Genomic DNA, 12,973 nt, shown 5'->3' with positions numbered 1-12,973 from the left:
GTGTGTGTGTGTGTGTGTGTGTGTGTATGCGCATGTGCGTGCATGTGTTTGTGAGGGTACAGTTAGGTAACTTAGCTCTGATCAAAAGATCAGCAAAAGGCCTTGCGGCCTAAGTTTTTAAGCTGAAACACTATACTATACTACCATACTAAATTATTTTCTATAAACATAGAAAACTGTGTATCAGAACAGACACCAAATTGATCTACAAATAGAGAAAGTTGAGCGTTTGAATAATACAGTGTATATGATGTAAATTTTCAACCAAATGACCTCTGTCCAATCAAGTTTAATGATAAAAGCCAATACAACAATAGTTCACATTAAACTACCAGCAGAGTCCAGGAATACAATGAACATAATATTGTCTTACAACCAAAAGTTTTCTTCTATAAACCATATAAACAGACCAAATTTGAATTTAAAATTGAAAAAAACAACAAAACCATGTGTAAACTGTGCGCAATCAGCTGATCGGCAGACGACGAGGCAAAGAAGAATACAATGCATTACAATACAGTTCTGGGGAAGGGACAAGGGCAGAAGGCAGGCAAACAGGGGATAAGCGAATTAACATATTATAATATGTGGAGAGTAAAATGTCTCTGGTGCGCATTTTAACTCGTTCAGACAACTTTACATTTTAGAACAACCCCTCCCCCTCAACCCCCGCAAACCCCCCGAAAAAAAAAAAGAATTGGAACAATGCAAAATTGCTCAAAACCACTCTGTAATTTATTTTAGAAAAGTATCACAACTCAAACACAAAAACCCTGCAACCCACTTTACTGGGCTTCATAAAGGTTTAAAACATCACAGAGTCTGTCTGGGGTGGCATTTATACAATGTAAGAAAACATTTTAGCTCTGAACTGACAAAACTAATTCAACCAGCATCAGAGAAAATGAGAGTGAAATGACCCATCTAAGTAAAAATTACGATGCTGAATCCAACAGGGTAAAAACAGACTAAAGGTAAATTAAAAGTCAGCTGCAGCTAAGGACAATCTTATTTCTCAACTCACATCACTCTTGATGATCTCTGGGGGCAAAAGGTCAATGACATCCAGAAGTGTGCTAAGCCAAGCCGCTGCTACTTCTGCAACAAGCAACAAAAACATTAGAAATTAAATTTTTTTAAATGGGGGTGGGGGTGGGGGGGTTCATCTGAGAAACACAGAATCTCTAACTTATTGAATCCATCAATAATTTGATTATTAACAGCATGCATTTTGTGGACATAAAAGGAACCCACAGCAAGAAAAAAACTGCCTTGTACAAATTCTGCAGAAGAATCCACTATGAAAATTAAAAAACCTTGCAGACAGAAAAAAAAAAGAAGAAAAAAAAAAGGGGGGGGGGGTGGGGGGGGGGGGGGGGGGGGTGGAGGTGGTGTTGCAGTGTGGTGATAGTTCTCCCCAAATTACAAGTAATACAATACACAAGAAAATGGCATAATACCCTAACCAAACCAATCAAACAGATCAACAGTGGCACCATTTCATATCACACTTTTGAAATGAGTGAATTTTAATTGTAATTTTCACAGGGGGAAAAAAAAAAGCAGATCAACCAATTTGGTAGAATAACTGGAAACGTCTTGAAGACACATGCTTGGAAGCATTGCTGTGTTATTCCCTCACCACTTTTTCTGTTCACTGCTTTCATAAAATAGATGAGGGTCATTCATTCTGCTCCAAGAGTCAAGACAAAGCAATTACTGCCATCAACAGACAGCACAAAGGTGACATCCTGCATGATGCTGGTTCAGCAAAGGCATTATGAAAACCACCGAAGTGAATAAGAGCGGTGCTGAGTCTTCTCTAGTGGGTAGCATCATGGAGACGGCTGTAATAGCACATAAAAAACTGCTGGTATTAGTAAAGTGATAGCACAAGCGTGGATGAATTTGTGTAAGGGGTGGTTGGGATGATGGCATGAGAACACTGCCACTGAGAATGTATAGAAAATAAAGCAGAACTCTTCTCTTTTTCTTTAATATCAAAACAAACTTTAAAACTTCCTGTTCTATCAGGTCTTCTGGAAAAAGCTTCTTCAAGTCCCCAAAGGATCTTCAAAGTTCTTTGGTGATAGGACTTTTCAGTATCAAGCACCTTCTGTCTGGAATTCTCTTCCTCTGGATCTCTCACACTCACCAACTCTGTCCTCTTTCAAAGTGAAAACTAAAGTAAAAAAAAAAACAACAACAACCTTCCATCTGGATGTGATGAAGCATAGCTGTCCGTCCCTCTTCTCCCATCCTCTATACTCCACATATGCACTCCCAAAAAGCCATTTCTAACCACAAGGCAGGCAGGAACAGAGGGAACCCTTTACCTGGGTCCTTGCTGTCAACACAGGAGACGATGGTCTTGAGGAAGGTGTTGGTGAACACCTCCAGTGGCACCAGCTTGTCCTGCAGGATCTTGAGGAAGGATTTGGCTGCTGCCAGCTGCATGTCCTGCTGGGCCACATGGAGCACCTCCTGCACAACAGGGCATCACTTTCAGTGTACACACACACACACACACACACGCACACGTGCGCACACATACACACACCACACGCTCTCTCTCCCTCCCTCTCCAGACATACACACACAAACTATACACATGCACAATGTTTAATGTTCATGACTGTTGGGAACATTTAGCCTATCAACCATCTCAAAAGCCATCGTGACACTCACACTCACTGTATTCAGTTTCAGTTTCAAGGAGGTATCGAAATATGCAGACTTGATCCATATACACTACACCACTTTAACATTGGGAATCGACTGTTCTGTTGGCAGTAAATGTTTTGCCCCAAATTATTTGAAAACCATCAGAAGTCAATTCAAAACTGCTGTTAAAGAATGAAAAGAATTATTCTGCACAAAATTTGAATAACAGTTATCAACAAATGGCAATTTACATTCAAATGTATATTCATGCATTCTTAATGAATCCCCAATTCCAATGACTTATCTTGTAAAATTCACAAAAAAGCACCAAGTTAGTACAGCGTGTGTACTTGCATGCAAGCGCATGTGTTCATCTTTGCATATACATATGTGTGCATGCTTATAAGTGTGCATATGTATCTGGACATGTATGCGATTGCAGGCATGACTGTGTGTATTGTTGTGTGTTCAGATATACAAAACCCTCAAAGACTGCATATAAATGATTTGGCTTTCACTTGAGGCTCTCACATTTACCTGATGTTCTTGTTCTGTCTTATCATATACATATAAAAACATATATATCTTCTTTTGTTTTTTTTAAAACTTGTAATCCTGTGTGAACTTACCCTCACTTTGGGGACAACACGTTTCATGCATTCTTCCTTGTTGTCTCTGAGTAACGAGGGTAGGGTTGTAATGACACTGATCCGCTGTACTTCTTGACCAGAACTGTCCACAGAGTACTTCAACAGTCAGCACCAAACTTAACATACAAATGTGTCTCATACTGTACGTATTCTGTCCAACATGCATATTACAAATCAGATGGCACACACTCTACAGAAAGTGAGAAAAACACAATACACTCCAAACACCTATTTGCCAAATGGTTCCATAAAATTGTATCATCTTATTTTTATCTGCTTTCCACAAAGCAAACACGTAAACACAAACATGTGCAGGCAACCTCAACACACACTCTCTCTCTCTCTCGCTGGTACATCACACACACACACACACACACACACATTGTACATATTTGTACATATATGCACATCCACCCACCCACCCACACACATACATGCATGCACATGCACATCTGTACAGGCATACACACACACACACACACACATATACACACACACAAATGCACACACATACCAACAAGACAAAAGGGTTCAGGCACAAGCAAGTTTGCACATAGAGAACTGGAGTGTCAGAAAAAACAAACAAAAAACCCCCACTTCACACTTCATCTTAAGGTGTTGCCAACTGCAGACCACCCACATGGAACACCAGTGCACTCAAATGAGTGCTCAGCTATCATGCAAGCTGGGTGCACCCTACAGAGCAACTCCGCTATCATGCCCATCAGTGGGCTGATTAAGATCACATAGCACCAAGATGACTGGCGAGGGGGGCTGTCTTTGCGTGTGGGTGACCTTTTTTCACTCTCCACTAGATACCACACCTGGCAAGACTTTGGAGCACTGACCCTAAGACAGACAGACAGACACATACCCCTCACCCCACACAAAGACAACACACACACACACATGCATGCATGTGTGCATGCACACGCACACCCACCCACCCACAAACACATGCATATGCTGAGGCAGTCCCATTACCCAAGTGCATGAATTATGCCTTCAAAGTTCAAGAGATACTTGCATGCTAAAGCACTCCACACATACAAATCATATATCTATATCAGTATATGTCTATCTATCTATCTATCTATATGCACTCACATATTTGCACATGCTCAAGCATGGGAGCAGCTGTACAGATATATGCTCACACACACACACACACACACACACACACACACACACTATATACACACACACATATATATATATATATATATATTTCTGTCTCCCTTACCCCTCCCACTTTCATGGTTTTGTTTTTTTCTTCCCAATTCAATACAATTCTATTAATATGAATGGAAAGAAAAAGTCTTTGATTCATACTCAAAGTTTAATTGTTTAAACTAATGTTAAAGATGTGTCAGATTTATTGCTCTCTTTGTATCTGTTCATAAAACATAAGCAAACAAGAAATTAAAAACAACAAAATATGAATGTAAATATGGATGGAACTGTTCTTGTTGGTTTTTTTTTTTTCAACTAAGTTCCATGCAGGTAATGGAGCACCGTGTATTTTTTCTTTCATTACTTTTCTCACTCACTCAGAATTTTGCGCTCTCACTTTTTTATTTGCTTCCCTTGTTGCCACCTTTCTCTTTAAACCTCCTCTCCTCTTAATGTTTACCCATTCCCAACTGCTCCTGTCGGACAGTGGGTGTTTTGCTGTTTTTCTCATTGAAAATAAACGTGTGTGTGTGTGTGTGTGTGTGTGTGTGTGTGCACGCTTACCCCCAATGACAGCCTGATCAGCAAGTATAAAACAAGACTACAAAAATCTATTTATATCTGTATAATTGCAACATTTTCCAAAGTTTGATCAGTATGAATTTATTCTCTCTTTTTTTTTTCTTTCTTTTCTTCTCATGAAGGAACATGTTCTATTTTAATCTGCACAAAATCTAGCAGAGTACAACAATGAACTTTTATTGAGCTATGTCCTTCAACCCAACCAACCCCTACAAGTAAGTAAACACATAAAACCCATTAAGTTAGTAACTACACACACACACACACACACACACACACACACAAATTAACAGATTAATGACTCTCTAAAGATGGGTCAACGAAGAAGAAGACAACAACAACAAAACAACACAAAAGAGAGAAAGACTGAGAGAGAGAGAGACAGAGAGAGACAGAGAGAATACAAGAAGAACACTATATAAACAGGTCTGCCAGGTGACCATTCTGACCTACCTACCAACTGTGTATGCTAACTGGTTCCAACTGTTTGCTGTGAGTTAGCTCAGCCAGTCCTGTATGTTTGTCACAGAGCTTTGAGAGTAACAATGGGTCAAATCATGCCTGCACAGCAGGGATTGTGTGCCCAGATCCTAGAGGGACTTGGCTTTACCTGTCTGAGCTGGTTACTCATTCAAGTACGGCAGTAGTGGTTGGGACTTTCACTTGTTCCATTTCACGATAATAATCATCTGTCCCATGTTTGCTGATGGGGTGGGATTGGAACGCCAGTCCCACTACTAAATGCGTCATTCTGCTGTTTTGAAAACAACAACAAAAAACAACAACAACAACAACAACAAAAAAAACAAACCCAAACAAAACCACACACACAAAAAACCAACCCAAAACAAAATAGAAGAACGAGAGAGAAAAAAAAGTAACAAAGAATGTTAGCTTGTTTAGTTTGTTTTATATCACTGGCAACTAGTAAGAATGATATAATTCTGTAGGTTTTTTTGTGTGTGGTTTTTGTTGTTTTTTTTGGGGGGGGGGGGGAGTTATATGAAAACAATGCTCCCCCTCCCATTCTTTTTTCTCTTCTTCTCATTGATTCTCCTTTTAGGGTGTGAAACTATAATCTCATAACAGATCTCAAGGCTGATGCATGGGAAATATTTACATTTTGAAATATTTGATATCATCTCATTCTCACATGTCTATTCATCATCTCAAAATTATCAGAAGTGTGAGTGTGTGTGTGTGTGTGTGTGTGTGTGTGTGTGTGTGTGTGTGCATGAGTGTACGTAAGTGCATATGCATGCAAAACTGTAAGAGAAAAAGGTCAGGAGGAGGTGGGAGGAAAGTAAGAAAGGATGATTGAGGGGGAAAGAGTGAAAGAGATAATGAGCATACAAAGAGCGAAAGAGAAAATGAGTATAATATAAACCCAGGTGCTTGCATTTACAAATATCACAAACTTGTAAACAACAACAAAAAAATGTGCACAAGCACCTATGTGCTCTTGTAAACATTGCATAGTAATGTCGCTTAATGATTAATAAAACAAATTTGCACTATATCATGAATTCTATATCCGATAAATTTCACAATACAACAATATTCCGAGTACTGCTTCTTGGATTTGTCTGTCTTTTGTTGTTGTTGTTTTTGGGTTTTTTTGCTAATGAAAGGCTGATATAAACTTTCCTAAATCTAAAATATTTACAGACCTGTATCAACCAATTCTTAAAAAATGTAATTTTCATTCATCTGAGTAATTTCATTCAGCCCCGAGGAGAATATTTCAAATCAACAATGGATTCTGAAAATTTAAAAAACAATGAAATCACTAAACAGTAAATGAGTATCACGTGAATATCATTTAGAATAGAATATTTATCATAATAATATTTGTACTTGTATTTCTTTTTATCACAACAGATTTTTCTGTGTGAAATTCGGGCTGCTCTCCCCAGGGAAAGTGTGTCGCTATACAGTATATTTTTTCCTGCGTGCAGTTTTATTTGCTTTCCTATCGAAGTGAATTTTTCAACTGAATTTTGCCAAGAACAACCCTTTTGTTGCCATGGGTTCTTTTACGTGCGCTAAGTCAGTAAGTGCATGCTGCACATGGGACCTTGGTTTATCGTCTCATCTGAATCACTAGCATCCAGACCACCACTCAAGGTCTAGTGGAGGGGGAGAAAATATCGGCGGCTGAGCCATGATTCAAACCAGCGCGCTCAGATTCTCTTGCTTCCTAAGCGGATGCGTTACCTCTAGGCCATCACTCCACTATATATATATAAAAAATATAAATCAGAAATATCTAAGTTTATACTCTGTATTCCCCTGAAAACAGAGTATTACTGCCTACAAGGCAGGAGTAAAAGCAGTTATAAATGCATGTAAAACCCTACTCATGAATGAGTGAATGTGGGGTTCGCAGCGCTCAAATAAAGAAGAAGAAGAACACTCTGGATTAATCTGGATAAATATATCGGACAAGACTATATTCCATACTTGTTTACATATGACATGTACACTATAAAAATTAAATTTTCACCAAGGAAACAGTTACATGCTGTAATAACTCGTAGTCGCACACAACTGTCGTGTAGTGTCAAAAAGTAGTATTCTGAAAATATATCCTTCAGCTCCTTGTTTTGTTCATTTGTCAGATATTGTTCTCAATATATTCGCAACAGTACACTTTCTCAATATCAGTGGAATTGGAATGGTTTGATGTGACTAACAGTAACACTGACAAATGAAAACTGGGCTAGCGAAACTAAACAGACTATTTATATAACACTCTGTGCAATTGTAGTAGTGGTTTTCTTATCAAATTTATTCTTGCATGATCAATCTGTTGAGTAGCAAAATATACAGTATAAACAAGGGTTCTTGTTACTTAATATAGTCCAGCAGACTGCATAGGTCCATATCAGGACTGTCAAACCAATAAACAAGGGACAATACTGCAAGATACACACACACACACACACACACACACACACACACAGACAGATGGGGGCAGGAGATTTATATCACTGTTTCAATCAATCCAACGATTACTGTCACAAACCAGTGATAACCTCAAGTTGTTACAGGCTGTAAAAGCAAAGCCAGACCTGACCTTGATGTTGAGAACATGAAATGTGACTGATCTTAACAGTGGTGAACAGTAAAAGAAAAATCAAAAGACGAAAAAAAGACATGAAAACAAAGTGAGAGCTAGAAGATGTTCTAAATCAGGTAGACTTACATTTGATAAGCTTTCACATGAACATATAAAAAATCTTCATTGCTATTTTATCAAAGTTATGAAATGCAGGCAGGTGGCAGAATGGTTAAGATGCTTATCTGCTGATACATTGTCTATGAGGGTCTGTGAATCTTGCCTCACCCTTTCTATTAAGTTTGACTGGAAAATCAAATTGAGCATTCAGTTATTCAGATGAGATGATAAACCGAGGTCCTGTGTACAGCACACACTTGGCGTGCTGAAAAAGGACTCATGGCAATGTATGTGTTATCCTCTGGCACAATTTTGTGGAAGAAATGCATTTTTATTGGTACACAAATATATATGCATGCACTCAAGGCCTGACCAGTGCACTGGGTTTTGCTGGTGTCAGACATCTGCAAAGCAGATGTGGTACAGTGTGTGGATTTGTCCAAATGCAACTAATAATTTACTGTGAGGAGTGAACAGACGGAACAAAACTGAAGATTTACTGTGAAGAGTGAACAGACAGAACACTTAAAAAGGACAGCATTCCCACATTAATGTACTGTTGTTCACACACAGAATTATATATTAAAAAACAAACAAACAACAACAACAACAAACAAAAAAAAAAACAAAAAACCCAGCACATAAGACCATGCATGCAGTACGATATATAAATAACTGACCAGGTGCATGTTCTACTTTTCTTCCATGAAAATATACACAAACGCTTCATAATTAGATATTCAAAACAAATGGCTGTTGATCGAGAAATCTGATCTGAACACGAAAATCACTCAAGCGAGGAGGCCTTGAGTGCGCTAACTAGTACACTGTGCATGCTGTAACATGGGCTGCTTACCTTAGAAGGTAGACTGCTCTTTCAATGTCTGTCAATTTCTCGTCAACCGTAAGGCTTTCGAGTTCTTCAGAGGTCTGAAAAGCAAAAAACAATGTTAGCGTTGTCTTCTAAAAACATCCCCAACTGAATTTAAAATAGATAAGGCATATGGTTACTAAACAATTTATGATACAAATACACGTACCTTTAGTGGTTTTGTTGTCGGTCGATCGAGATTCAGCTCTTCCAGTTCGTCTATCAGAACCCCGGGCCCATCCATTCTGAAATAAGGAATGGACGAAGCTTTCTTGTTCAGCTTACGTCATCGTTTCCCCACTGATATCACTAGAAATTAAGAATATAACATCTCCGACAAGAATGTAAACAGCAAGATATTCACGATTCACAGTTCACGGTTCGTTGACAAAGAGTGGCTTCTCTTGACAACATAAACTTCCACCATGTTTCTCGGGCTCCAAATCACGCCAGTTTCCGCGATATCTCGGGAGATTCGTTCACAAGCGCTAAATTGAAAATGGCACTTTTCGGAGTAGCAAGAACATTCGGAAGGAAACGCAGTCAGATGGATTGAAAATGCTGTATTTTTCTTTTTATTTAAATGATTTAACTTATGTTAGATATTTCGACACACGCTTTTGTATCACATGTCTCGTTTTGTTTGCGTAAAACTGAATATAAGTCTAAATCTCGGTGTCAGTATTCGTTATTTTATTATTTGCATCACCTGGTGTGTGTGTGTGTGTGTGTGTGTGACTTTCTGCGTCTGTTCCCGGCTGTCTCTGTGTGTATGGTGTGTGTAGTATGTCAGTGTGTGCGCGCCTCATCATAGCACCCATGAGCGTGCACATGGTAGGCCTATGTGCATGTGGTGCACGACCGTGTGTGTCACACTGTCTGCCAAGTGTTCGTGTCTGTGTGGGCGCGTGCGTGCGTGTGTTTGTGTTTGTCTGTGTGTGTGTCGTATCTTTAGTTTTCCTGACACTGGCAATAATCTTTAAGTTTCTGAACAGCTAACTATATTGTATTTCAGTGACAGTGTAAACTGGTTTGATGCCCCCTACTCCGTCCCCTTACTGATGCCTTTGCCTATATTAATTTATTTGAATACCGGCTTCGCCCATGTGTTCACTGTTCATAACATACTAATTTCAGCCCTTCTAAACAAGAAGAAATCTTCCCGACCCGTTCAGAACTAGACAGAGGAGTGAATATTCATTGTCACATTGGATACTGATGATCAGTTTTGCTTGACTTGCCATAGGTAAGCAATTTTGTCCGTTTTAGTTGCACCAGCGCTAAAGCTTGAAAAGGACCTTGACTGGGTTGCGTGAGTATATGGAATTTACCGTGGAGTTGGGAACATTAGTAAGTTCGTTCCGAGTCATGCAACGAACCCACCTTTGAGTCATAAACAAGTCAGTGCACACCATGATTACCAATGTAGAGTCCACCCAGCATGAAACACAAAAACCCACACGTGTTTGATTAATTGAATTAAATTACGTTTTTTTCTAGCGTCTCCAGACGGCGATGTATGTGTTGATCCATTTAATGATGTACTGTATTGTATTGCATGGTGCTGTATTGTAAATACTGAACGTTTTACGCTGGACCCGGCGAAAGCAGATGGCGCAAGCAGGATGGGTTGGTGGTGGATGGATGGATGGACACACAGAGACAGACAGACAGACAGACACACGCACACGCACGCACGCACACACACACACACACACCGCGGCACACACACACTGACACACACACACACACACATACACACACACACTGCGCTGAGAAAGACATGATATGGCACAGGTAGCAGTGCAGAACATCATATTGAGGCGGGGAGCGTGTCTTTGTTCCCCCAGGTCTATGTTCCCTCTGAGGTCTATATTGCCCCAGGTCTACGTTCCTCCAGCTGTTTGTATGTTTACTTATACAAACGCTTTTGGGTGGTGGTCAGTGGTCACTTGTGGTCACTGAGCCATTGATCAAATCCGGTGATAATGTGTTAATATTACATAGGATAGAATGCACAAAGAAGTCAACGCAAACTGCAGTAAGTACTACGCCAAGAAGTCTTATCATTACATGACATTGCAAAAAAAAACACAAACAAAAACAAAAACAAAAAAAAACAAAAAAAACAAAAACGCTGAAAACGTGTAGGCAGTAATCAGTCAGTAATGATCAGCAATAGTCAGCAGTGGTCAGTTCAGTTGAGGGATAAATATTGTCAGGAAGTCCCAATACTGCATAGCCGTCACAAAATGATACACCTTGAACGCCGGGATAGTGATTAGTAGTGTTCAGCAGCGGTCAGATATTGGTCAAAACCCCACTAATTAATGCATTCACGTAATAGAACAATGTAATTTGAACACTATTGCATATTGGTCAGTGGTGGTGAACAGAAATCAGTAATGGCCAGCAGTAGTCACTGTGGTCAGTTAGTGTCAGTAAGTCAAAATATCGCATGACTGTCATAAAGTAATGCAACTTGAACACTGTTAGTGGTCAGTAGTGGTCATTGGCAGGCACTGAGTGGCCTGCAGTGGTCAGGCAGACACCAAACACCAGCTAAGGCATAACAATGCACAGCCGTCACAAAACGCGGTGTGAGTACTTTTGGGCTGCGGTAAAAATTTAAAAAAAGTTGTCAGCAGAAGCCCTAAATCGGCCGGGGGGGAATGTAGACTTGGGGGAACATTGACCTGAGGGAACTTAGGTCTTTCCCCTCGAGGCCAGAATAATTAACATTACACTGACAGAAAACACGTCGACAAATTGATTTAAAAATAAAAAGTAACGTGGAAATAAGAAGAAATTGACGATGAATGGAATAAAACTGCAACGATATGTTCTGATAATACAGACGCAATATATGATGTCAACACAGTGTGGCAGTAAATCTACATGTTAAGGAAGGCTGCGTGACGTCATCGCGTCGGAGATATAACACAAAATGGCGTGGTTGAGAAACGACACAGACACTAATTGGCCCTATTACCCTCTATCCATCTCCCAAAATGTTAACCCGCAGAGAGCGGCATTTGTGGTGAAAACTGTCCTCGGGGAAAATTTCGCAGGTCGGCGGCAGAAGATCAAACCCCGTTTAGAGCGTGCATCTCGTTGGAAAGGCCAGTTTGAACCAGGGTGTCTGTGTACAAGGACAGACCACGTTGAAACACACACACACACGCGCGCACACACACACACACACATGTTGGTGAGAACACCAACTCAACCAAAACCTCTTCTAGCTGAGTGGACGGTTGGGGGGTGGGGGGTGGGGAGGACATACCACGTGACTGAAACACTTCCGACATCGTTTTTCTCCGACGTTCCGAATACGATTTGCCTGTCCCCATCGAACGTTGTCGTTGTTCGCACGGGAACCAGTATGTCAGTCAACGCATTTTACCTGAGCGTGGAGCAGTCGTCTTCCACGTCAGGCTCTACTGGCGGGCCGACAACACAAAAGACGTGGGCTGCCGCACAGCATCACCACTCGGCAGAGGTGAAGACCAAGTGCTGGACTTTCAAGCAGACTGAAATCAACATGGAATCGGGAATTCCTGAGGGTTGTGTGGAGGAGGTCAGCAGTTCTGCTACCGGTGTGCAGTCCGGCAGCGATCAGAGCTCGTGCAGCACCCCCTGCACGTCCACCCGACCCAGCACGTCCGTTGCCGAGGACAGGGGAAGCTTTAGAAGTGAAGGTGAGCTATCATGATCAGGGTCAGCTGTAATCAGTGTGTTGGCTAGATAACGAAAGTGGAAAGACTTCCGCCTGTATCCCCTTGACTCCCTTGTTCCAGGAATCAGTATTATGTCTAAATACCCTGAACTGAAAGGAACGATCATCTCATG

General features: G+C 40.5%; 2 protein-coding genes across 3 annotated transcripts in view; one reads left to right on the top strand and one right to left on the bottom strand.

The window, feature by feature from the left end:
* LOC143280993 (serine/threonine-protein phosphatase 4 regulatory subunit 4-like) overlaps positions 1 to 9,554 on the bottom strand; it is a 50,575-nt gene extending 41,021 nt beyond the window's left edge. For both annotated transcript variants that reach the window (XM_076585846.1, XM_076585847.1), the window contains exons 1-5: positions 9,291 to 9,554; positions 9,107 to 9,180; positions 3,294 to 3,396; positions 2,337 to 2,484; positions 1,025 to 1,098 (exon numbers count right to left, since the gene is read on the bottom strand). In XM_076585846.1, coding sequence (XP_076441961.1) covers positions 1,025 to 1,098; positions 2,337 to 2,484; positions 3,294 to 3,396; positions 9,107 to 9,180; positions 9,291 to 9,365 — 474 coding nt within the window. In that variant the 5' untranslated portion in view covers positions 9,366 to 9,554. The remainder of the gene's footprint in view (positions 1 to 1,024; positions 1,099 to 2,336; positions 2,485 to 3,293; positions 3,397 to 9,106; positions 9,181 to 9,290) is intronic.
* A 2,952-nt stretch (positions 9,555 to 12,506) lies between these two features.
* LOC143281423 (uncharacterized) overlaps positions 12,507 to 12,973 on the top strand; it is a 12,303-nt gene continuing 11,836 nt past the window's right edge. Inside the window, exon 1 of the mRNA XM_076586632.1 lies at positions 12,507 to 12,822. Coding sequence (XP_076442747.1) covers positions 12,507 to 12,822 — 316 coding nt within the window. The remainder of the gene's footprint in view (positions 12,823 to 12,973) is intronic.

The sequence above is a fragment of the Babylonia areolata genome, chromosome 4 (genome assembly GCF_041734735.1).
Source record: "Babylonia areolata isolate BAREFJ2019XMU chromosome 4, ASM4173473v1, whole genome shotgun sequence".
Classification (NCBI taxonomy): domain Eukaryota; kingdom Metazoa; phylum Mollusca; class Gastropoda; order Neogastropoda; family Buccinidae; genus Babylonia; species Babylonia areolata.
This window is presented reverse-complemented; position numbering and strand designations above follow the sequence as displayed.